The sequence below is a fragment of the Sarcophilus harrisii genome, chromosome 1 (assembly GCF_902635505.1).
Source record: "Sarcophilus harrisii chromosome 1, mSarHar1.11, whole genome shotgun sequence".
Taxonomy (NCBI): domain Eukaryota; kingdom Metazoa; phylum Chordata; class Mammalia; order Dasyuromorphia; family Dasyuridae; genus Sarcophilus; species Sarcophilus harrisii.
This window is the reverse complement of record NC_045426.1, coordinates 80889434-80915805: the sequence shown is the minus strand read 5'-3', so window position 1 is coordinate 80915805 and position 26372 is coordinate 80889434. Positions and strand designations below refer to the sequence as shown.

General features: G+C 35.1%; 1 protein-coding gene across 4 annotated transcripts in view; it reads right to left on the bottom strand.

Moving 5' to 3' along the window:
- Positions 1–26372, bottom strand: part of POC1A (POC1 centriolar protein A) — a 164215-nt gene that overhangs the window by 33986 nt on the left and 103857 nt on the right. For 2 of the 4 annotated variants that reach the window (XM_031958223.1, XM_031958233.1), the window contains exon 10: positions 24792–24935. In XM_031958223.1, the coding sequence (XP_031814083.1) occupies positions 24792–24935 (144 nt within the window). Of the gene's footprint in view, positions 1–6561; positions 6683–22728; positions 22953–24791; positions 24936–26372 lie in introns of those variants that run through there. The other 2 variants (XR_004232803.1, XM_031958241.1) reach the window with 2 other exon arrangements.

Sequence of the window (26372 nt, the reverse complement as noted above, 5' to 3'; positions counted from 1 at the left end):
CCAAGCCTCTGAAGAACAATTAATTCCAATCAAATTAACTATTTGAAAAAATTCTTTAAGAAAGAGTCCAACCAAATTCCATCTATGATACAAATAGGGTTTTGATATCTAAATGAGGGAGAGCAAAAAGAGAGAAAGAAAACCAGAGGCCAATTTCTCTGATGAATATTGATGTAAATATTTTAAATAAAATACTAGTATTTAATAATAATTTAAAAAATTTAAATAATACTAGTTAAATGTTATTTAAGTAAAATACTAGCAACATTTCATAGCAATAAATCACAACGATCATACACTATGACCAGATGGGATTTGTACCTGGAAAATAGAGCGGGTTCAACATTTGGTAAACTATAACCATAACTTCCCATATCAATAACAAAAACAAAAAAAATCACAATTATCTCAATAGTTGCAAGGAGAAAAAAGCTTTTGGACAAAATACAATGTATATTTTTGTTTAAAAAACATTACAAAGCATAAAAATAAATAAAGCCTTTCTTAAGATGACTAGTAGGATGATTCTGGAAAGATGGTAGAGTAGGCTGGTAAATTTCAAGCACTCCACATTGTCCCCACAAACTGAACAGAGCAAACATAGACTAGGAAAAAATCAAGAAGACTTGGGGCATAATAGGAGTCCTCCAGGTACAATTCAAGATCTGAAGAAAGTCCCTGGGCTGGAGCTGAACCATGTGAAGTACAAACACTTCTGGGCTAGCTCTGCACAAACAGCAAATGGGAAGCTATGGGGCTAGCAAGATATGGCTGGAGCCTCAGCAGGAACCACAGACTTTCACCTCCTGGAGAGCAGGTGGAATTGGGGTCTGAGTGGAAAAGATTAAGTGAAGCTCGGATGATTAGGAACGCAAGAGGCAACTGTGCTGCAGGGACACTGCCCTGTAACCAGCACACCCAGTTGAGTGCGTAGAAACAGTGGGATATGGGAAGCTGCTCTGCCTGTGAGCACTTGCTGGAGGATGGAGCTTTTGGTTTGGGTTCCTGGTCACAGGGGAGAGCTGAAGTAAAGCCATGAAGTAAAGCCAGAAGCATCCCCATCCCACAATTAGAGGTGTTTACACTAATACCTCTTATTAAAAAAAAAAAAAATGAACCAACAAAGAAGAAAGAATCCCACCACAGAAACTTACTATGGGAAGACAGGTTCATCTTTAAAGGAAGACACCGAAGAGAAAAAAAAAAAGCTTCTACCCCAAAGAGGAATGTTAAATAGCTCCCTGCCCAGAGACAATTTATAGAAGAATTCAAGAAAGAATTTAAAAATCAAATGAGAGATATTAAGGAAAAAATAAATAAAAATAAAAACCATCCAAGAAAAACAAGAAGATTATGAAAAAAAGTTAACCAACTAGGAAAGGACATAGAGAGTCTCAAAGATGAAAATAACTCTTTAGAAATTAGAACTGAGCAAGGGGAAGCCAGTGAAGCTATGAAAGACCAAGAAATAACAAAACAGATTATAAAGAATGAAAAAATAGAACAGAATATTAAATACTTTATAAGAAAAACAACAGATTTGGAGAACAGATCTAGAAGAGAAAATATAAAAATAATTGGACTGCCTGAAAGTTGTGACCAAAAAAAGAAGTTTGACATAATAATGCAAGAAATAATCCAAGAAAATTGACCTGGAGTGATAGAACATGAGGGTAAAGAAGAAATAGAAAAAAATCCACCAGTCATTACCTCAAAGAGATCTTTTGTGGAATACAAATAGGAACATTATTGCCAAATTTTGAAACCCCAAGATCAAAGAGAAAATTTTGTAAAAAAAAAAAAAAAAAAAAAAAGGAAAAAAAATTTCAACTATGTTGGAGCTACAATTCCTGCCAGCCAAGATAAAAGACCACAGGTCCTGGAATCATATATACCAACAATCAAAAGATTTGGTCTGTGGCCAAAAATATCATATCCAGCAAAATTATCTATAATATTAAATGAGAAAAAAAAATGGACATTCAGTGAACTTGTAGATTTTTATAATTTTCTATTAACCAAACCCAAATGTAATAGAAAATTTAACACATAAGAGTTAATATCAAATATCAATTTCTAATCAACATGGACAAATTATTTATTTTTTACATGGGAAATGTATATCATATGTTTTAAGATTGACATCAACAATATGGTAGCTCAAAAGAAAGACCAGGATGGAGTTAAGATAAAAATAATAATTATATTATACAAATGAGGTACAGAGGAAGAATAATAGATACAGAGACATTAGAATGGGGAGAAGGGCTTATAGTTCTGAAACCCTAATCACATTGGGAATGGATTAAATAGGCAGTACTATATATATACCATAAAAGGTTTAGCCTCCAAAATCTATAAAGAAATAAGGGGGAAGGGATGGGCGGATAGGAAAACAAAGGGTTAAGGAAGACAAGGGAAGGATCTATGGGTGGGGGGAGATTAAGTAATAGCAAGGAAGATGTCAGCAGGCATAGGATAGAAACATGTGTATATGTGTGTGTGTGGATAATGTGTGTGTATATGTACGTGTATGTATATATAAATATATACTATACATGTCTAGAAAAAGAACTGAAAATGTTGAGTGCAGACAAAGCTTTACTTTTTTCACTTTATTTTTTTTTCTTGCTCTTTGTTTTGTTTTGTTTTGCTTTTTTGGAGGGGTGCAACATGGCTAATAGGGAAATATGTTTTACACAACTTCCCAAGTATAACCGATATCACATTGCTTGCCTTCTCAGTGAGTAGTGGAAAGGCTGGAGAGATGGAGACAATTTGGAACTCGAAATTTTAAAAAATGAATTTAAAAATAAAGTATAATTATTTTAAAAGAAATCATGAGAGAGAATAGTAGAAGTAGAGATGAACATGCAAATGGTCTTCAATGATTTTACAACTGAAAAATCTATTTTTTTCTTTGACTCTGGAGAACAGAATTAAGCATAATGGATAGAAGCTGCAAAGAGGCAAAATTTCGCTCCATGTGAAGACAAACTACCTAATAATTAGGTCTGGATCAGAAGAAACAGATGTACCTTGGGAGTGCTGAATTCCTGATCAGTGGGTCCAGAGGTTTTCAAGCAGCATCTTAATGACTACTTGTTGTCTAGGATGTAGTAAAGAGCATTTATACTGCAGCTAAGATCTGGGTTAGTTAGATAATCCCTGAGCCCTATCCATCTCTGAGATTCTAAGATAGGTAAAACTGTCAATAGACTTGCAAGAGGAGACTTTTCAAAAGAAAAATAATTTCCTCCATTAGGGAAATCAAACAGTCACTCTCTATCCCTTCATTTTGCACATATTTTTATATAACATGCTTAGAAGATGCTAGGCACTGCACTAAGTGCTTTACAATTATTTCATTTGATCCTCACATCAACTCTGGGATGTAGAGATAGATAGATGTGAGCTCCTGGAGAAGGACTACTTTGATTTTATATTCCTGGTACCTCAGGCAGTGCCTGGCATGTAAGGAAAGCTGGCTGATTAATAGAGAACCAAGTTTCTTCAGGGTCAAGCCTGATTATGATTATCTAATATTCAGCTTTTGCTTTTTGTTCTTTTTATTTTATTTATAATGCTGTATACATTGGGTATATTATTTGACTCTATCTATTCATTTAAGACTTTTCAGGCTTCTCTTCCCAGAATTTTTTATCCTTATAATCCATCTTCTTTCCAAACAACTAAATTTCTCCTGATTGTTCCAGTTTCCAGAACCTTCCCAGCTTCCCCAAACTATGGTATATTCCTTTTCTAAGTTCTAAGTCTCTTCCTCAGAAATGTCAGATGCCTGAGAGCAGGGGTTTCAACAAAGTGCCTGACACAATATGTCAATGTAGAATGATTCCTTTTTCTTGTAGTGTAGTAATAATTCATGCCATTCTTGTGCTAGAATTTATTTAGCTATTTCCTAATCAATGGTGATCTATTTATTGTGTTTCCAATTCTCTGGTACTATGAAAAGTGAAAAGGCATTGATTTTTTAAACCATTTTTTCAAATTCTCCATACCAGAATCAAAGACTGAATTTTGAATCCCTCCTCTCTCCATTCTCTACATCCTGTCCCTTCCTCCAGCCTCTCTTTCCTGTATATGATTATGGACTCTGTGAAATGAACTTTTTATCTCCTATGAACTGGACCCTTCTGTTTCTGTTTCAGATTATCTCAGGAATACAGAATTTCTTCAACATATTTACTTTTTTCACCCAGGTCTCTCCCCTGCCCTCTTCCTGGCCTGTATCAAAGAGAAGTTTCAGTTTGTAAGTACACAAATCATCATTTTCTACTGGTGAATTCCATTGCTGTGTTTCCATTCAACTTTTCATCTTTTGTTTTCCAGCAAAAGAAACTGGCATTTTAAATGTTTTTTAACATTTAACGAGGATAAAGGATTCTGGGAAGAGAAGCCTGAAAAGTCCTAAATGAATGTTTTAAATGTTTTGAACTAGATATCCTGTAGACATCTCAAATTTAATGTGTGCCAAACACCTTTTGCCCTCTAAACTTCTTCCTCCCATCTTTCCAAATCTTCCTATTAATGTTAAAAATATTTATATCCTTCCAGTCACTTAAGCCTGGAGTACTACTGTCATCCTCAATTCCTTGCTCTTACTTTCTCTACATACTAACCTGCTACCAAAGTTTGCTGTTTCTACTTCCACAGTGTTTCTCCTCCATCTCTTTTTCTCCACTCAGTTACCCACCCTAGTTCAAGTTTTCATCACCCGTACTGCAACAGCCTTCTAACTAGCCTCACTGCCTCAAATCTCTCCCCACTCCACTTCATCCTCCATTCAGTTGCCAAGGTGATTTTTTTCTAAACCATAACCCTTATCACTCTTCTGGTTCAATAAGCTTCAATAGTTCCCTATTACCTCCAGAGTTAAATAAGAACTCGTGTTATTTAGTATTTAGAGTTCTATAATAAAGGTCCCTTCCTACCTCTCCATTTTTGTTATACTGCCCTTCTCTCCATCTACACAATCTCATCAATTCTGCTTCACACCTGTGTACTTTTGCATTGCTGACTGGCCCCCAAGCCCGGAATGGTTTGCCCCCTCACCTCTGCCTCTCAGTTTTCCTTGGATACCATTAACGAACTCTGTAGATATTTTGTATGCACTTCATTACTTAATGGTTCCTTCATCTGGAACACAGGTTGCTTGAAAGTCATGGAGTTAAGCCCCACTAGGAACTTCAGGAGATGATAAGGAGATCAAGACAAATGGCCAGACAAGGGACCTTTTGCTGCTGCTGACTGAAAACTCTATTTTGCTCAAAAGCTGTTTTGAGTCTCAGTTCCAAGGCAGAGATGAATATTTCCAATTTGTCACAAGGCAGCAAGGGGTCTGGTCCCAGTTCCAAGGAGGAAAGGAATACTAGCACTTGTGGCTGCAGGAGAGCAGAGGATTTGTTCATAATTCCAAGACTAAGAGGGGTACCAGTACTTGAAGTTGTAGAGAAGCAAAGATCCTTCCAGGATAAAGACCAGAGCTCATAATAGGAGATCAATAACTATACTTCTTCCAGAATAACACTACCTTAGAAAGATAGAAAACTTATAGACCCCAGAACTAGCTCTGAAAAAGTTTTAAGCTTGTCTCCCCAACCTCACATGAGCAAAGCCCAAGTTAAGAAATAGATTGGGAAAATGAGCAAACAGTAAAAACAACCAAAAAGCCTCTCCCCCAAAGCCCCACCAAAACCTTTGACTATAAAAAGTTACCAAGACATAATCGCAGAAGAAAACAATAAAAAATTAGTTATAAGCAAAGGCTCAAAGAAAAGTGCTAATTGGAAACAAACCTGATAAGAATTCCTGGAAGAGTTAAAGAAAGAACTAAGAGTGGTAGAGGAAAAATAAGGAAAAAGAAAAGTTGATTCAAGAAAATTGTGAAAAGAGAATTAACAGTTTGGTAGAAATACTGAAAAAACATAAGCCTCATGAGAAGCATAAAAAGTAAACAGGAGAGAGAAATTATGAAACTTAATATGATTTAACTGTTTATACTATTATACTACTGTTTACACTGCTTGTAATTCCTAAGAACTACATCATTATTAGGGCAGTTAGAAGGAGTCTACATAATGTGAGTTGATTATGTTGGCATAATCTCAAAAAACAAGTAAAGAAGGATGCACTGGGAAAGTGAAAGAAAGTAATCTTTCTTACATAAAAGAGACATGAAAGGATATTGGAACTTCCATTGTCACTTTCTTAGGTCATTGCATCAGTGTTGCTGAAATTATTTTGTTATACTCTCCCACACCCACTCCCAAAGAAGATATATACAACCAAAATCATGTTGGCTTCAAAACAAAAAAGCATAAACTTCAAAAGTCTTTGAGGGCTACTCAATTCCTACTACCTACAAAAAGCAACCCCAGATAAACTGCATTCATGTCTATTAAGATAGTTTTTCATGGCACTAAATTCACTGGCATGAGGGCAATTTATGAAATGTCAAGCAGTTATCAGCTTACACTTTTAGACTTATCATGAGAAGCTTAAGTCACAGCTTTTTCACCCCCCCCCTTTTTTTAACCTTACACTGTTGGAGGCATGGCTGATCACAAAAATGTTCAGTGACATGGATGCATCAATTGCCCTTCTAACCAAGAACAGCACAACACATTTTTCTGATTATTACTGATCTGGAGCATCCTCAAACCTAAGAGAAGCAGAGAACAAAGAGAAAATAGAAATAATCCATCAGTTACCCTCCCTGACAACTGGGTAATTAGTCTACTTGGTATCTCTTGGTTAAGTTCATTTGTTCATTCTATAATTCTAAGCTCAAACTCTGTCAATCAGGAAGCCTCTCAATTTCATGGTGGACTATAATGGCAGCTAGTGCCACAGAGAATAAAAGTACTAGACCTGAAGCCTGGAGACCTGAGTTCAAATATGATGTCAGACACTTACTAGTTGTGTGTCCCTTAGGCATGTCACTTACCTTGTCTGCCTTAGTTTCCTCAACTGTACAAATAAGGATAATAATAGCACCTACCTCCCAGGATAAAATGATAAATATAAATATGAGACAATTATTTATAAAATGCTTTACAATAGTGTCTGGTATTAAGTAGATGCAATATAAATACTTATTCCCTTTTCCCTACCTCTTCCTTACCTAGTTATTGACTAGGCAACTTCTTTTCCTCAAGATCAAACAAAAAAAGTTCATGTATATGAACATATCAGAACCCTACCTTGAGCTTTGATCTTCCTGTTTCCTTACTACTTTTTCTTTTTGTTTTTAAAACTCTTGAACCAGGTGTTTTAAGTTAGTCTCTTCAGTTTAGATCAACTCATCCTTAATTTCCTTTTTCCTTCTTGGAATCCAAATTTTAGTAATCATTAATTCTACCCTTCAGCAACATCAGTCCACCTGGTCGAAACCAGAGTTATACCTCCTTTTCCACCTCTTCCCCCACTCAGAAATTTATTAATTAACCTCTTCTCAATATAATCACAGTAAGTCAAACTTTCATTAGACAAAGCCACCTTCTTATCCTACAAAATCTCAGCACATATATTTAAAAGACCCCCATTATTAACTGTAACCACTCCTAATTCTCATCTGGAATTGATCCATAATTCCTATTTTTCTGGGAGGGGAATTTTTTTTTAACCATATTTACAGTATATGTGATGGAAAACATGAGTACTCCAAAAGAACCACATTAGAAGCTCTATCCTTACCATGACACAATAATGAACATGATCTCACCACAACCGTGAATGCTGACATTGCATACCATATGAGAAAACCCTTAGTTTCCATGAAATATAAAGAACTAAGAAAGAAGATGTACATCATGTGTACTTATGAGGCCAGCAGAATAAAAAGATGCAATGCCATCAGTAAAAACATGAACAAAAGCAAAATAACATAACATATTACCAGGAGTCATTCTAGACTAAAGCCAACAATTACTTTTGCTACAATAGTTAGGAATGGGATTTAAGTATTATATGTCCTCTCAACAGAACTGGCCACAATTAGTATAAATACTTAACTGGGCTGCAAAGGTATCTGAATGTGTTCCACTGTGCAGACCAAAAAATCTTTCTAGCACCATCATTTCAACTTAAGCTAGGCTCCAACAGGAAGAAGACTTTCATCTCAAAACCACAAGCATCAATTCAGTCCACTTCTATTCTGGCTGAGTTTAAGTTTTTCGAGGAAAAACCAGGGCAAGGTACATTTTCAGTCCAGAAAAAAATTCTTCTTTGAGACCAAAGTCTAGAACTCTTGTCAAGCCCCCAATACCCTCTTTTCAGCTTCCTATATATGTTCAATATATTTAAAGAGTCTCAAATCTAATTGTCAATTTGGTGATGCAAAGAAGAAAAGGTTATAGTGCTATGAACCACAACCACTTACCTCATCCTTATTTCCTTCCACAATTCAAGGTCATGGAAGAGGATTCAAGCTATGAGGACAAGATACACAAGTCTGAGGTCTTCCTTATGTGGAATCACTACTTCAGCTAGTATTACTGCAGGCTTACAACTACATTTCTATAATCACGAAATAAGAGAAATATAAGCCTATAAAACAGAGGGAAAGTGTGTGTTTTTAGATTAAAATCATGGGTTATTAATCCTTCAGGGATGTTAAAGATTTCCTAGTCTAAGACCCTCATTTTATAGAAGTGGAAAAGGAAGCCTAAATAGAAAGGGGACTCTACTTAAGACTATACAGAAAGTTAATTTAAAATTAACTTAAAGAAACACAATGACTTGTGATGAAAAATTTTATTCATTTCTAGAACAGAAATGAACTCAAGAGTGCATATTCTTCACTTTCTTTATTTTTCCTTTGCTAGTTTTCCCAACAGAGCTAGTTTGAAAATGTTTTGCATGACTTCATATGTATAACTGATATCATACTGACTGCTTTCTCAATGGGTTTGGAAGGGAGAGAATGTGAAACTCAATTTAAAAAAAAAAAAAAGAATATTCTGGGTCAGGTAGATGGTACAGTAAATACAGCATTGGCCCTAGAGTCAGGAGGACCTGAATTCAAACCTGAGCTCAAGACATTTAACACTTACTAGCTGTGTGAGCCTGGTCAAAGTCACTTAACCCCAACTGCTTCTCAAAAAAAAGAATGTTCAAATAAACATTTTAATTTTAATTTACATTTTAAAAAAAGAAGCAGGAATTATGACTTCCTTTCATAAAAAGAGATGTGGAAAATTGAAAATAATTCGGATATGTTGATTACAAACTAAGACCAAACCTATTGGAATTGCACAGGACTGTCATGTTCCACAAAAACATAATTATATTGCAAACTGCCTCAATGCTTTTAAATCAGAAATTTAAAAAGAAATTTTAAACAGAAATTTTGTTTCTATGAGCAGCCAGGGGAAAGAATTAACAAGCTTAACAGTACATATAAAAGAGGAAGCCAAATCAAGAAGTGAATATCCATAAGTATCCAGTGAGATCTTGAAGAGGCTAGACTGAATATAATTTCCAACTATCCTTCCAAAGTGATTGAACATAGTAAAAGAATACATCTTATCTGGTAACCAATTAAAAAATAGGAAAAACAAAGCAAAGGACATTGTTATACTTTGTATGCCTGGGAATCACCTAATGTAGTAATAGGGACATGTGTTCCTGAAACACCTGGTTAATACTCTAAATGTACTTGCACCCCAAAATAATTTGAGACTGGTTTTGGCTGAAAGAGTTTTATTAGCATTATATTCCAGACCAAAATCCATAACATAGTTTCTAAGGGAAAATATCATCTGAGTTCCATTCAAACTTCAAGAACAAAGTTGATTCATAAGTTGGGAACTAGGTACTGTAAGAAGCTACCAAAGAAGAAGAAAATAAGTCTCTTTATTCAAAGAACTTAGTGTCTCATGGTAATAACATATAATGATATACATATTAATGGCATTAAAAATATGTACAGAGAGATGTAAGGAAATAGCCAGTCCTAGGCCTTATGAGATATTCAGCAACATACATGGGAGGAATGAGTAGGAAGAAGAATGACTAGAGATCTAGTGAACGTGATGACAAAAGAATGACTTTAGTCGGAAGATGAGACCAAACTAGAATTTGAAAAGGGGAGGTTCACAGATGGAAAGAAGTAAAGGGAGGAAACAATGAATCATCTGCAAGAGGTCTAATTATGAGTGTTCATCTCACCATGCCTAATGAAACTTTTGCATCTATAAAATGACAACTCATTAGCAAAAATTAATCCTAAATTACTTGGAAGTGTTGAAAAGTCATTGCCCAGCAGAACTGCTCCAATATAACTGAAGGGAACTGGCATTTCCTTATACTACTGGGTAGGAGGCCAGACTTCTATATATACTATCCAGGGGTATCTTATTTCTGGAGAACAATGAATATGGCAGGTACTTCAACTGGCATATCTGGAAATTAGAAAAAGATTATCACCTTATATTTGTAAAGCATTTTCTCACCTTTTATTTCATTTTATCCTTATAACAATACTGTAGATAACTGAGATTAGAAATTAATATGCAAAGAAAAAAGAGTACAGGTTGACTCTAAGCTCTTGTTGGAAATGGATGAGAGGAGGGAATTAAAGGAAAACAGATGGTATGGTTTGGACATAGCTGGAAAATTATGTGGAGCCTTGGATGCAAAATGAAAGTTTACTTAGGAGAGCCCAGGATTCTAGGTTCTAGTCCAGGTTCAAGGAGGAGAAGCATGAGGAGAGTGGCCAGAGTGCAAACAGCATGTTTTAGAAATGGCCAAATTCAGCTGTCAGAACCTACAGCCCTACATCATTCAGTTGGGTTATTTTGCAGATGTCCTTTCTCTTCACATTATTGTAGTCATTATATTGTTTGCCTAGTTCTGCTACTTAACTTTGTATAAGTTCATCTAAATTTTCTCATGCTTCTCTGTATTCATTTGTTTTTTCTTGCAACACAGTAACATTGCATTATATTCATGTACTACAGCTTGTTTAGTCATTCATTTCCAAATGACAGACATATAAATTGTTTCCAGTTTTTTGTTAGTTAAAAAAAAAATGCTATCATAAATACTTTGATATTTATGAAGACTTTCTTATTGTCATTGACTTCCTTTACAATCTCTGGGTCAAAGAGTATGGTCATTTTAGTTATTCTCTTTTCTTAATTCCATGTAACTTTCTAGGTTGGCTGAATCAATTCACAAGTCTACCAATAGTGCATCAGTATGGCAATAGTCTAAGTTCCTCTGTTTTTCCATCTTTTCCAATTTCCTGAGTGTGAAAAAAATTTTGATGTTTCGTTTTATGTCTTTTATTAGTGATTTGGAGCATTTTCTCTTTTTGTTTTAATATTTTTCCTAAGGGATGGTTTATTGAGATGTGTATGAAAATGTTATAAATAAACATAAGGCATTGGTTTGAAAAGGTTGTCATATCAATCATGGCACCAAATGTGTACATCAAAATTTGCCTAGGGAGACACTGTCTTTAATTTTTGGCAAGAATCCTAAATCTAATTCTTTACTGACTCATACCCATTAGGAGGTACAATAATCATCATCATTCATAAGAACTTTAACAAAGGATATCAAGAGGAAATAAAGAAAATTACAGTCTAGCATCAAGCTTAGAAGCCAAAAAACATAAACTGCCTCTTAAAAAAATCAATTGTTCCCCAAATGACATAGCTTGATGCACTGTAAAGTTACAAGAAGCACTGTAATGTTACAGAAAAAGTAGTGGTGTGTAATCAGATGCTATGAATTCAAATCCAAGCTTGATTACATAGCAACCTATAGGATCTTAGACAAATGAATTAACCTTATGGGTTGGACTTCATAATTTTTCAAAATAAATTATAATCCTATGATCACCTTCATATTTTCTGAGATTCAGCTTTTGGTAAAAAAAAAAAAAAAAAGTACCAAATTTTAAAGACTTTGAATGAAAAGTGGTCCTTTTATCCTGAAACACATGAACTTTTCTCTATCAGGTCTTAAGTATTGCTTTCTTGTCTTTATATTTCCTCCTCTGGTTTCCAAGTCTTCATAGCTGGAAAAAGATATCTTAAGTTCGTTTTCATTTTCTAATCTTTTCTCAAACTACTTAAAAATTTTCAAGCCATAACAAGTGGCCAAAATCTGTAAGTGTTCAGAAAAAGTTGCCCTACCCTCTATGAATATCTAGCTACCAGCAAAACAAAATTCTTATCCATATTCTGAAGTAGGTATTATCTTTAACTTAAAAGAAACAAACAATATTAAACCAAAGTTAAATACCTACGTTTGACCAGTTAAACTTTCAATAGGAACCAAATTGCAAGATAATAAAAAACAACAATAATTACTTATATATGAGGAACAGTCAGTTAAAGAAAAGACTACAATATACTGTCACTTAAAAAAGTAAGAAAGACAATTGCAACTATAAATAAATAATCATATGAAATATTAATCCAAATCACTTGTAATTAGGGAAATACAAAGTGAAACAATGCTGTACCAATGTTGGAGGACTTGTAGAAACACAAGTACACTAATGCACTGCTGCTGGTAGAGCTGCCAAATGATCCAACCATTCTAGAAAGCAATCTGGAATTATTTTAAGAAATTAACTAAAATGTTTATACTCTTTGACCCAGAAATCACATTGCTATGAATATATTCCAAAGAAATCACAATTATTTGTGGCAGAACTTCCTGTAGTGGCAAGAAACTATAAAGTAAGTTTCTATCAACTGGAGAATGGTTAAACAAACTATGGTACATAAATGTAATGGCATATTACTGCAGTATGAAAAACAATAAATATGGAGAATTCAGAGAGCCACAAAAAACTTTAAAGAAACTGTTACAAAGGAAAGTAAACACATCTGGAATATATTACATACAATGACTATAACAATATAAATAGAAAGAACAAGAACAAAAAATGAAATGGAATATATGGAATTATAACAATCAAGCTTGGTCCTGAAGAGGGTCCTAAAAATTCCTCACTAATTTGCAGAAAAAGCATTGTGGGTATGGAACTATCCATATTCAGTCAGACTTAGCTAATATGATGGTTTACTTTTGAGGAATTGTCTTTTTTTTTTTTAAGTTCATTATTATAAGGAATAGCTAGCTAATTAATAAGGAATAGAAAAAAATTTTAAATCAGCAATGTGATAATGGACAGAGATATAATGCAGAAAAATGCCAAGTGGTAATTCTGCCAAAATGACATTTACCAGGTGCCTATTAGAGGAATGTATCTTAAGTTTAGTCAATAAAGTTTAAGAAAAATAAGGAGCAACTGGTAAAAATCCATAGAATAACAACAACAATCAAAAGACAGAAAATACTTCATATGAGGTGAAACTAAAGAATGTGGGGCTATTTAGAGAAGACAAAGGAAGGATTTATGAATGGGGGAAGGGAGTAGTGTGTGTGTGTGTGGGGGGGGGGGAAGAATCATTTTGAGATCTTGTTTCTTTGTAAGTTTTCAATATAAAGAAGAATCAGATTCCAGAGTTTGTAGGCAGCAGGAAAGAACCAGGATGTGTGTGTGTGTGTGTGTGTATAGGGAGTTCCAAATGTCTTAGTGTAGTTTTAAGTTATTTTAAAAGACTTTTGAGACACACCTTGTATATGTTTGTGAATATATTTGTGTAGGTGTTAGAAGGGAAATAGGTGGGTGGGAAAGAGAGAATATATAAGAGAAGGAAGATGACAAGAGACACAAACATGCATAGTATCCCTAAGACCAATTCCCAGATTATTCATAAGATTATAGATTGAACTGTAAGGAATCATGAAAGCTAGTTAGTCCAAATTTCTCATTTTCAAGTCTTTCGTCTCTTTAATCTTTTTATCCAAAGATAATGATACACAGTATATAGATATAGAGGTAGAAATACAGTAGTTACCTTATAGAATATAAGTTTCTCAAGAGGGAAGGTTGGGTTTTTTTGTTTGTTTTGGTCTTTGTATGTCCAGAGCCTTGCATATAGTAGACACTTAGTAAATCTTTGTTAAAATGAATTGGAAAGGGCAGTTAGATGATGCAGTGCATAGAGCACTGATTCTGGAGTCAAGAGGACCTGAGTGAAAAAATCCAACGTCAGATAATTAACACTTACTAGCTGTGTGACCCTGGACAAGTCATGTAATCCCAATTGCCTCACAAAAATAAATAAAAAGTAAATTGAATTGGAAGTTGAACCAAAATCAACTTCTTAATAAACAGGAATCCTAGCTGCACTCTGAACTATATACTACATGCCAAACAAAATATGAAAGGATAAAATGAGATTAAGAGTCATAGAAACACTTTGAAAAGTCTGAAGCTTTAACATAACTATAAAGTATGATAATTATTATAGGTCCCTACCCATTGTGAGCTTTCTGTTTACAAAACTATGACCCTTGTATACTTATTGTGTATCTAATTTATATTTTAATATATTTAACATCTACTGGTCATCCTGCCATCTAGGGGAGGGGGTGGGGGGGTAAGAGGTGAAAAATTGGAACAAGAAGTTTGGCAATTGTTAATGCTGTAAAGTTACCCATGCATATATCCTGTAAATAAAAGGCTATTAAATAAAAAAATAAATAAATAAAATTAAAAAAAAAAAAAAAAACTATGACCTTGGCATAGGTACCTCAACAGTTGAACAAACAATGAAAAAATGAAAAAAAAGAAAATGATTTAAATGAGTTGGATAGAACTAGACTACTGGGTACACAAAAAAGGTGGATCTAGTAGAAATTCAACTCTTTACTAAGTGTAAGATCCTGTGGCACAGGCCTAATTGAAGAAGTATACAATCCAAGGGAGTCAGAAGTGAAAGGGATGGGAAAGGCATAGGAGAAAGAAAACATGGATATTAAAAACTACAATACAAATAAAAGTAAGATAAATACAAAAAAAAAAAAAAAAAAGATACCTTTCATGGGAGAGGGCAGGGAAGTTAGGAAAAGCTTGATGGAGGTAGCATCTGAATTGGGCCTTAAAGAAACAGAACTATGAGGACAGGGAACAAATTCTAGTAAAATTTAAGCAATTTTCAGAGGCAGAGCTAGCTAGCAGAAGCTGACAAGGGCCTAGAAGGAAAGGGGTTGGTGAGGAAGACAGTGAGAATTAAGTCATATTTTGGAGAACACTCAACGATCCATATGCCCCTATTTGAGGCACTCGCAATTAAACTTCACCCAAGTGCTTTCCTATGAAGAGTACATTTCAAGGTGCTAGGAAAGATAGGAAGGTTAAATTAAGAATGCTGCCTAAGCCCTCTTTGTAGTGGCCAGAAATTGGAAACTGAGTGGATGCCCATCAATTGGAGAATGGCTGAATAAATTGTGGTATATGAATATTATGGAATATTATTGTTCTGTAAGAAATAACCAACAGGATGACTTCAGAAAGGCCTGGATACATTTACACGAACTGATGCTGAGGGAAATGAGCAGGGCCAGGAGATCATTATATACTTCAACAACAATATTATATGATGACCAATTCTGATGGACCTGGCCATCATCAGCAATGAGATCAACCAAATCAGTTCCAATGGAGCAGTAATGAGCTGAACCAGCTATGTCCAGTGAAAGAACTCTGGGAGATGACTAAAAACCATTACATTGAATCCCAATCCCTATATATTTATCCACCTGCATTTTTGATTTCCTTCACAGGCTAATTGTACAATATTTCAGAGTCCGATTCTTTTTGCACAGCAAAATAACGGTTGGGTCATGTATGCTTATTGTGTATCTAATTTATATTTTAATATATCTAACATCTACTGGTCATCCTGCCATCTGGGGGAGGGAGTGGGGGGAAGGAGTGGAAAAATTGGAACAAAAGGTTTGGCAATTGTCAATGTTATAAAGTTACCCATACATATAACCTGTAAATAAAAGGCTATTAAAAAAAAAAAAAAAAAAAAAAAAGAATGCTGCCTAGTTTCCGTGAAACTTAAGAATTTCTAAAAGAGGAAACAGGTAAGTACTGATTAATCAACTACCACTATTCACCCCTGCCCCCAAATCTGGGGGCATCAAGTACCTGTGCACTTGTAAAGCGATGGCTTTTATAAAAAGCAAGTGGGAATAACGAATCCAAGTATTTTTAGGACTTGGCACAGCCATACCTGGAATGTTAGACAACTTTTTGAACCTGTAAGGCTTAGTTTGTGCAAACTAAGGAAAAATTCTGCCTGTTCCAAGTCATGAGGAAAAATTTGAGAATGATACAAACCACACCAAATACCTTAAAAAATACAAAATACCTCCTCACAACGATGTTGATTTGAAAACAGGTCTAAAACCTTCTCATATGCTAACTGGATCATATAAGATTTTTTTTATAGCTTTTTATTTACAAGATATATGCATGGGTAATTTTTCAGCATTGGCAATTGCAAAACCTTTTGTTCCAACTTTTCCCCTCCTTCATCTCCCACCCCCTCCCCCAGATGGCAGGTTGACCAATACATGTTAAATATGTTAGAGTTTAAGTTAAATATAATACATATATACATTTCCATACAGTTATTTTGCTTTACAAAAAGAATCAGACTTTGAAATAGTGTACAATTAGCCTGTGAAGGAAATCAAAAATGCAGGCAGGCAAAAATAGAGGGATTGGGAATTCTATGTAAAGGTTCATAATCATCTCACAGAGTTCTTTCGCTGAGTGTAGCTGGTTCAATTCAATACTGCTCTATTGGAACTGATTTGGTTCATCTCGTTACTGAAGAGGGCCATGTCCATCAGAATTGATCATCATACAGTATTGTTGTTGAAGTATATAATGATCTCCTTGTCCTGCTCATTTCACTCAACATCAGTTCATATATGTCTCTCCAGGCCTTTCTGAAATCATCCCGCTGGTCATTTCTTATAGAACAATAGTATTCCATAATATTCATATACCACAATTTCATATAAGATCTTTTGATATAAAGTACTTACATTTTGAGGGATTAGATGCTTGTAATATGAAGGTTGCTGTGATAAGGTGCCATTTGTTTTTAACTAATCCTTACTGTTAGATCACTGATTTCCAAGTTAATGCCTATTAAAGTAGAAAAGGAGATTTTTTCCTTGGGAAAACAAATGAAGGCCTTCCAGGAAAGGTGATGCTAGTAGAAAAGTTGAACATAAAAAGGAAGTTGGGAGGAAAATACGTAGATGAAAACAATAAGGGAGACATTCCTTTCGATCACTTTAAAATGTGACTCAGAGTTAAGGAGAAGTTAAGGAAGCTCTTCCTCTTGACTAACAAGAGAGATTTAATGATGGAACACTTGGAAAGAATGTATTTAAAACAAGTAAGGGCATGTAAAAGGACCAAGTTAACTCATGATATTTGACATTAACAAGTAAATAGCCTTCATTCATCACTGAGAGACCTGCCCTGGCAGTTAGCACTGAAATTCGGGTGACTAGGCTAAGTAAGAAGCCTGTAATATCTGCAGGAAAGGGAAACTCAGGCTTGGGAACCCAGAGATAGACAACTGCATAACCTACAGCTATGTTTCATCACTGTAGAAGAGGGAGGGGAAGATTCTTCATTTTTAGTTCAAAATATGCTACCAGTCCTTGGTCTGTGATCTATAACCAAAATTTCTTTTATAAGAGCTCCACTGTAGTTAGAAAAGACCTTTAGAACTACAATCAACCAGCAAGTAAAGTGACAGCAAGAGAAAAAAAAAGGCCTAACATGATGGACAGTGGGGAAGACTTGAATTAAAGAAAAATGACTTGTAATCCTTGCCCACAATGCTTATGAGTTGTGTGACTCTGTAAGACACTTGTCTTAACTTCTTTCAGCCTCAATTTTCTCATCTGAATTACAAGGATAACCAATGCTCTACTTGGGGCAATTGTAAAGATCAAAGGAGATCATGTACTGAAAGCTAGTGGTAAAACCATAAAATCCAATATGGCATAGGAAATAATTCAGATTAAGAGTTAACTCACATTCATTAGGCATGTACTTGCAAATGTACTGCAAGTTTAAGACTGCAACCATGAATGTTTTTCTCAAGGTCTAACAAGAGAACTGTCTGGATGCTTCCAATGACCAATTTTTTTTTCACAGTTTTAGTTCTCTATGAACTTTAACTCAAAGAAATGATTATTGTTTAAAGAAATCTTTAAATTGTTCAGATGAAGAGATTGAAACTATTTCTAGTCATGTGAAAAGGTACTCTAAATCACTATTGATCAGAGAAATGTAAATTCATACAACTCTTGAGGTATCACTACATACCTCTCAGATTGGCTAAGATGCCAGGAAAAGATAATAACGAATGCTCGAGGAGATGTGGAAAAACTGGGACACTAATACATTGTTGGTGGAGCCGTGAACTGATTCAGCCATTCTGGAGAGTAATTTGGAACTTTACCCAAAGGGCTATCAAATTGTGTATCCATTTGATCCAGCAGTGTTTCTACTGGGTCTGTATCCCAAAGAGATCTTAAAGAAGGGAAAGGTACCTGTATGTGCAAAAATGTTTGTGGCAGTCCTTTTTGTAGTGGCCAGAAACTGGAAACTAAGTGGATGCCCATCAGTTGGAGAATGGCTGGATAAGTTATGGTATATGAATGTTATGGAATATTATTGTTCTATATAAAAAGATCAGCAGGATGATTTCAGAGAGGCCTGGAGAGGCTTACATGAACTGATGCCAAGTGAAGTGAGCAGAACCAGGAGATCATTGTACACAGCAACAACAAGATTATATGAGCAGTAATTCTGATGGATGATCAACAATGAGACAATGCAGGCTAGTTCCAGTGATTTTATGCTGAAGAGAGCCATTTATACCCAGAGAGAGAACTGGGAGAATTGAGTATAAACTACAACAAAGTATTTTCACTTTTTTGTTGTTATTTGCTTGTTTTCTTTCTATGTTTTTCCCCTTTTTGATCTGATATTCCTTGTACAGTGCGATAATTGTGGAAGTATGTATGTAGGAATTGCACATGATTAACATATATTGAATTGCTTTTGTCATCTAGGGGAGGGGGCTGGGGGAAGGAAAGGAAAAAATTTGGAACACAGGGTTGTGCAGAGATGAATATTGAGGATTATCATGCATGTGTTTTGAAAATAAAAAGCTTAAAAAAAAAAAGAAAAGAAAAAGCTTTAATAAAAGAAAGAAGGAAAGAAATCTTTAAATTGTTTTCCAAAAGATAAGTCCCGAATCTTTAAGGTAGAGAATTTTACATCAAATCCAAGGATTGGGTATCAAAATGTATTTTCTAAAATTAATAAAACAAAGTATAAGCCTCATACAAAAAGGGAATATGATGCAGTAAGTAGGCCAAGTGTATGAGATCTGCTTAATATCATTCTGATGCTATTTCCCATCCTTTTCAAAAAATCATAGCAGTGTTTCAATATTCTAAGAAAAATTTCTTCATAAAAATCTCTTAGAATCTTTTGCTTCCCTGAAAACTCTGCTTGTGACACTTCTCTATGCATTCTCTCCTGACGCTCTACACTGTTAGAGCCATGTGAGCCTTCAATCATTTAGCTTAATTCAGTGGCACATACCTAGCTGTGTATGTACTGCTGCCCTGTTAAACCTTGAAGGCAAGGACTGTGTTCATTTTTGTCTTTATATACTCAGGGCTTAATACAATACCTGAAACACAGTAGACAATAATCAGTAGTACTTGAAAAATTACTATTAGCTCCAAATACAACAGGACTTTCCATGTACCCCCTAAAATAATGAAAAATAATATTTTTGTTTTTAACCCTGGCTTGATATTGTTTGAAAAATATCTTCTACAACTCAACTATTTTTACCATCTTTTCAGACTTATTTCCAATTTTATCTTATAACACTCTAATTTATTCCGCCCCCACTGATCTTTCATTTTACTGGGTCAAGAATAACATTAAGTTTTGAAGCTGGAAGAATGCTGCAGGCTTCTGTGGCCTTAAATTTCTTCACACCGTTTATATGCCTACTTTCGGCTAGGAAAAATATCTGTGAATTAGAAGTCTTTCAGTTCTGGAATCAGTTCAGAAGTAAACATAAATTATTTGCAATTTCAAATTACATAGCACTTTATATATCAAAGATCAACTAACTAAAATATGATCCTGATGTACAGTGTTTGATCTATTCTCTTTCACACTGAGATCCAAAGCTGCCTCAAAGAACCAAAGTTAGGCCTCAAAGTCTAACCCAGATTCTGTACCCTGACTTTATGATGCTGCCTATGGAGGCTGTTTCATACTTTTTCTTCTCTGTTCCAGCCACTTAAAAAGAGGCCCTGAGTCATGACTTTCCCCTCATCTATCCAATTCCACACTTCAAATCCTCATGTTTTCATATATGGCCTCTCCTCCCAAGCATGTCTGAGAGCCTAAGGTCTTTTTCCTTGCCAGTACCACATTTGTATCTTTGATCCTCTTCCATCTTTTTCAGTTTGCTTCTTGGATCATCCACTCTCCTTCATTTCCTTAAATCCATTTTATCTTTCCTCCCTTTCATGGTCATATTTCTAGAAAAAGCTGTCTAAACTTGTTGCCTTCCTATCTTTACATTCCAAGGTTATTCAACACCTTGTAATCCAGTTTTTGGTTTTATTTTTCAATTGAAGGTCTCCAAGATTTCCACAGATCTCTTAATAATCAAATAAAGAGCTTTTCCAGAGTCCCAATCCCTCTTAACTACAGTATTTGACATCAACTTGCCTCAGTTGAGCGGATGGTTTGAATGGTTTGATGGCAGATTGATATGTCCCCAAAGGATCAATAGTGGATCTTTAAATAATAAGCAGTGAGTACCCTGTGATTCAGATATCTTCTGAACTGTTTTCTCATCTAGGGATATATTCATTCCAACAAAGAGAAACTCAGTCTCCCTACTAATATTGCTAACATTCATTTCTGGGTCTCTTCTTCCAGTAAGAGATAATTGAAGCCATAGGCAACCAATTAAAAAACAATTATTAGCCACCTACTGTGTACACAGTCCTATTCTAGATAGACTCTGGGAGAAGACAGAAAAATCAGAAAATATATAGTCTGAACTTAAAGAATTACAGTCTAGGAGGGAGTCCTGGCTTTTTCATTCATCAAAACTAGAATACATAAACTTAAAGCACTTTTCTTTTCCTATCAGTTCTGTTTAGTATTGTAGAGAAGAGAGTGAGTCCTTGTTCACTGAATGCTTTTGCCATTATATCAAATTATGGCATTTACATAATTAAAACATAATCCTAAAAGTTTATTTCAGAGCAGAGTTGGGTTACAGGGCAAACCTGATTCCATATGGAAAAAAATGGAACTAAATTCATCTCTCTCCTGAGCTCTAGTCTTAGTCACCTACTAGATGTTCCAGAGACATCTTAAATTCAACATGTTTCAAATAGAATCCTATCCTCCTTTCCTTAAAAATTTCCTATGTCTGTTAGGGTCACCCTCATCCTCCTAGTCCCGCAGCTTCAGAGCTTTGGAATCATCCTTCATTCTCCAAGTCTTGTCCATTAAAACTCCACAACTTTTCTGGCCTTCGTGCCCTATTTCCCATTCACATGGCTGTCAACTAAATGGTTTTCCTGCTTGTAGACTTTCACTTCTCCAATTCATTCTCTCTCTGTTGATCAATGTAATCTTCCTAAAACATGTCTGACCAGCAGAATGGAGGCTCTTCAAATAGAGGGGCTGGTTTTTTTTTTTTTTATTTGTCTTGCCAGCATATAATCCAGCCCTGGGGATATTTGGTTTTTAAACCAGATCTGTGATTCCATTGGATTGGGGATCTCCTGGTGAAAATTTTTTTTCTACCAAGGCTGATGGGGCATTCTCAATGATTTATTTCTCAAATGCCCAAGAAGGACTAGAACTTAAGCTTTCCTTAAGCTTAAGTGATTCCATCCACTGTCATAGAACTTAGTAAAATAAATGCTTATGGATTAATGTATTGATGTCCTTTCCTGTTCAAGAATCTTCAGGGGCTTCCTAGTGTACTTTATCCCACAGGGTGACTTGGTTTTTTAAGCCCCCTTCCTTCACCCCATGGGTTACAGCACACTTCCAAACTGACTTCCCATTATCCCAACTCCATGTACTCTACATTCCAGAAACACTTGATTGGACACAATGCACTATAATGGGCCTACCCTGTGCCTGTGTACACAGATGTCTCCCTTGGTCTGTACTAGATTCCTTCCTTCTCCATGACCCTCTGAATCCTTGAGGTTTCTTAAACTCAGCTCAGACGAAGCCTCTCCTGGAGTCTCCCAGCTTGGAAGACTATCTTACACTTCAATTTCCTTTCTATTATATATTGTATTACATCTGCACTATGATGGCCTGTTCCATTTTTGTTTCTACACCCCTCGTACCTAGCACAGTGTCTTGATCTCAGCAGGTTTCTAATGAGTAATTGTGGAACTTAAAATGAAATGATGCATCCCCAATAAATGGAAGTTTCTCAAGGACTGGTTATCATTTTTATTTTGTGTATACCCTCACTATCTAAAACAATACCTTGCACATGCCAAGTTTTTTAATTTATTAAATTTTTTAATGATTAATTCAAAATGCCTTTTAAATTGAAATTCAATATATTTTGTTTAAAAAACATACACCCTCAGTCTAGCCCTAGCAGTCATTTTAGATGACTTAGTTAATATTTAAGAAGAACTATATAATATACATGCATATACTATATTGTATACACACACACACACACACACACACACACACACACACCATTCCAAAGAACTTAAAAACAATTAAATGACAGCTAGAGCCAGATTGAATAAACTGGTAGACATAAAATTAAGATACTTTTAGGGTAGGGGAAAGCAATATAGTGGAAAGCATACTGGCCTTGAAGTTTGAAGAGACCTGGGTTTTAAAAGCCCACTCAGTTACTAGCTGTATATCTTTGAGAAAGTCATTTAACCTCTCTGAATCTCAGTCTGCCCATCTGCAAAAAAGAGGAAATGATATCTACCTCACAGGTTTGTTGTGGAAATCAAAAGAGATGTTGGCTATAAAGTGCCAAATGTCAGACATTATATGGGAAATGTCTATTTGCTTTTGTAAACCATTATAACATCTACAAATAAGAATGACTTTGTCTCTTTGCCAATGTTTATGTCTTTTATTATGGTTAGCACTTCTATAACTAAGTCAAGTAACAGTAGAATAAAGGGTAGCTTGTTTTACTCATATTTAAGAAAACTTCTAGTGTTTCCGCAATGCAAATAATATTGGCTTTTGGTTTTAGGTATATAATGTTTATCATACTAAAAATGGCCTTTTTATGACCATGATTTTTAGGTTTATAGCATCAATCTATGTTGTCCTATGTTGTCAGATTTAAAAAAAAATCTATTAATATAATTGTGTGATTTTACTTGTTTTTATTTTAAAATGACTATTTGTTAATTGCATTTATAATATTGAACCATCCTTACATGTTTGAGATAAGTTCAATTTGCCTGTTGGTAAAGTCTCTTTTCCTAGAATTTTATTTAAAAGTTTTGCATTGATATACTTAAGTGATAGTATTCTATAATTAATGCAGCTTTAAACTTCTGTTTAGGTATTAGGACTATATTTATCTCATAATAAAAAGAGCCTGATAAGATGATAAGCTAGAGAATGTATAGAAGCTAACTAGGATAGTGAAGGGTCTTGAGTTCATGACATTTAAGAAATTGGGAATATTTAGTTTGAAAAAAAGAAGATGCAAAGGGGATAAATTTGCTGTTTTCTAGTAATTACAAGGCTATTACGGAGAAGAGTTTAGACTTGTTCTATTTGGCCTCAGAGGGCAGAACCAGAAGCAGAGGACAAAAGATACAAAGAAGCCAAATTTGGCTTGATGTCAAGAAAAACTTCCTAACAATTAAAGCTGTCCAAGACTGTAGTGGCTTGTCTCTAGAGGTGGTGAAATGTCTTTCCTTGAAGGTCTTTAAGCAGAGACTAGATGACCCCTATGAAACATGTTATATCAGAGATTCCTTTGCACATACGTCAGAATAGATGGTCACAGAGGTCCCTACCAATTCTCAAAATCAGTGCTTGTTTTATTTTTCAGTTTTTGAGAGTAATCTGCATGACACAGATATCGATTTCTCTTTAAAACTTTTATAGAATTCACTCACATATTCATCATGACCAGGGTATATTTGCTTAAATGGTAAGCACTGATTTGGAAACCACAGCTTGTAACATTTGGGAAAGATGACAGAAATTACTAAGGTAGACCTTAGAGATCTAATCCAGCTCTCATTTTGCACAGCAAGAAAATGAAACCCAGACAAAGCAGTGTATTTTTAACAACTGGCAGTGACCTTCAGGCTATTAAGTGACCCAACAATGCCACTGATGATAACAAGCTCTAGTGACCTTCATGTTTACTGTCTTCATTGTCTGGTAAATGATTCCTGGACTTCCCTTTTGGCAACCTTGCATCCCAGTTCCCTATGACTGATCTCTTTTGAGGAAATCTCAGTCTGAGTCATACAACACTGCACTAGTTCTATCTACCAGCCACTGTTATGAAGTTAGGGACTGACCTCAGCTCATCACAAAGACCCAAGGTTTATGACTCCTGGTGGAGTACTTTATATTGCACCTCATCTCACTTAGAGGGTTCAGATTTTTCAATAAAAAATATACAGAGTTTGAGAAAGGGGGAGCAAGTGAGGGAAGGGGTTTGTTTGTTGCTAAACTTTTCACTAAAGTAGGTGAGTTTGAAACCATTCTTGTAATAGATTCTAAGAGTTTTCTCCCATCATAAAAAATTGTTTCTTACCTGAGTTAGGACATCCAACTGACTCACAATATGCTCCAGAGTGTTGGTAACAGCTGGGGGAAGGGTGACTACATCTGTCTGTGGGTTCCTGATAGAATCCTGAGCTTTAATTCTGAAGGAAGTCTCTGAAAAATCCATTTCTGGCTGTTAAGAAAAAGAAAAAGTCATTCTTTATTCAATACCACTATAAATTAGATGAAATAAATTTATCTTTCAAATAATTCAAGAGAAACCAATCAAAAAATACAAATATAAATACGTTAGAAAATGGAAATCCAACATTTCCCTCATTATGTCAAAGTTTCTACATTCCATAAATCTTCATTTCTAAAACAAGGGAAGTATGATCTTCCCATGTAAAAAAAATCAAGCTTAAAGATAGGAGGAAACTCAAAAGGTCATACAAATGCTATCAACAGATCCATATTTACCTCTATGTTTGTTAGATGACAACCTATTCCTCAAAAGTGAAATTGTGACTGGTTGGAGTGCTTCACAGTTTCTAATATCAGGAAGGTCTTCCCCAAGTCCTTTTGACTATCTAGCATCAATATTTGGTCACCAGCCTCTGCTTATTAAGTTGCTCTGAAGCTTTTTCTTCTCCATGCTATATAATCTTCATTTCCTTCACTCTTTTCACAGATCTGATCCTCTTACCTTGTTACCACTTTAGAGGGTCACCTCCTACAATCCTTTACACTTTGTGGGATCCAGAAATAAACTATCCTAGGAGCAGTTTAAGCTTTCCTAGAGTTGTGATTTCCCCTCCATGGAAAACAATGGTGTGTCTGTATGGTCATATCAAGCCAAACAGAGTAGAGATGAGTCAGAATTTATGGAAATCTCAATTCAATTATTTCAATTGTGTCTCTTGAGATCTTCTCATGGAAACATGTGAGAATGTATACTAACATGACTGCTACATTATTTCATAATGGGTACTCATTCATATGGATCATAAATATGGCCTCTAGGAAGTATATAGGAAGTTAAAGGCACTTCTAGTTTACAGAGTCCAATGGTATTAACAGCCGGAACAGCATCTGTGTTGCAGTGTGGACTCCTAAGCCAGAAGATAATCATGATATCTATTATTAGGATTAGAACCCTTCAAAGTAATGATAATTGATATTTACATAAAGCTTTAGAGTTTTCAAACACTTATTTTCATCTGAGTTTCACAACAATCCTGTGAATTAGAAATTGCAAACTAAAGTTGCATTTTACAAATGAGGAGAGTGAGGTTCAGAGCTGCCCATCACCATAAAACTAAGAAATAGCAGAGACAGAATATGAGCACAGGTTTTCCTGACTCCAAGTCTACTGCACTATCCATTACATAAACCATCACATTCCTATGTTCCCTTCTGGCTAAACAGTCAGAATCCATGGCAGGAGAAGAAAGGAAGACTTCCTTCTTCCCAGGGAGTTAGCAGTGGCCAAGGCTATGAAAGAGATGTATTTCAGTATCCTAAATTTTTCCTTCCTGTACAAACAATATTTCAATAGTAGGAGGTTCCTGAGCTAGCTCTTCAGAAGTTTTATTTAGCTGACAAAGTTACTGGAATATCATTTGTATTT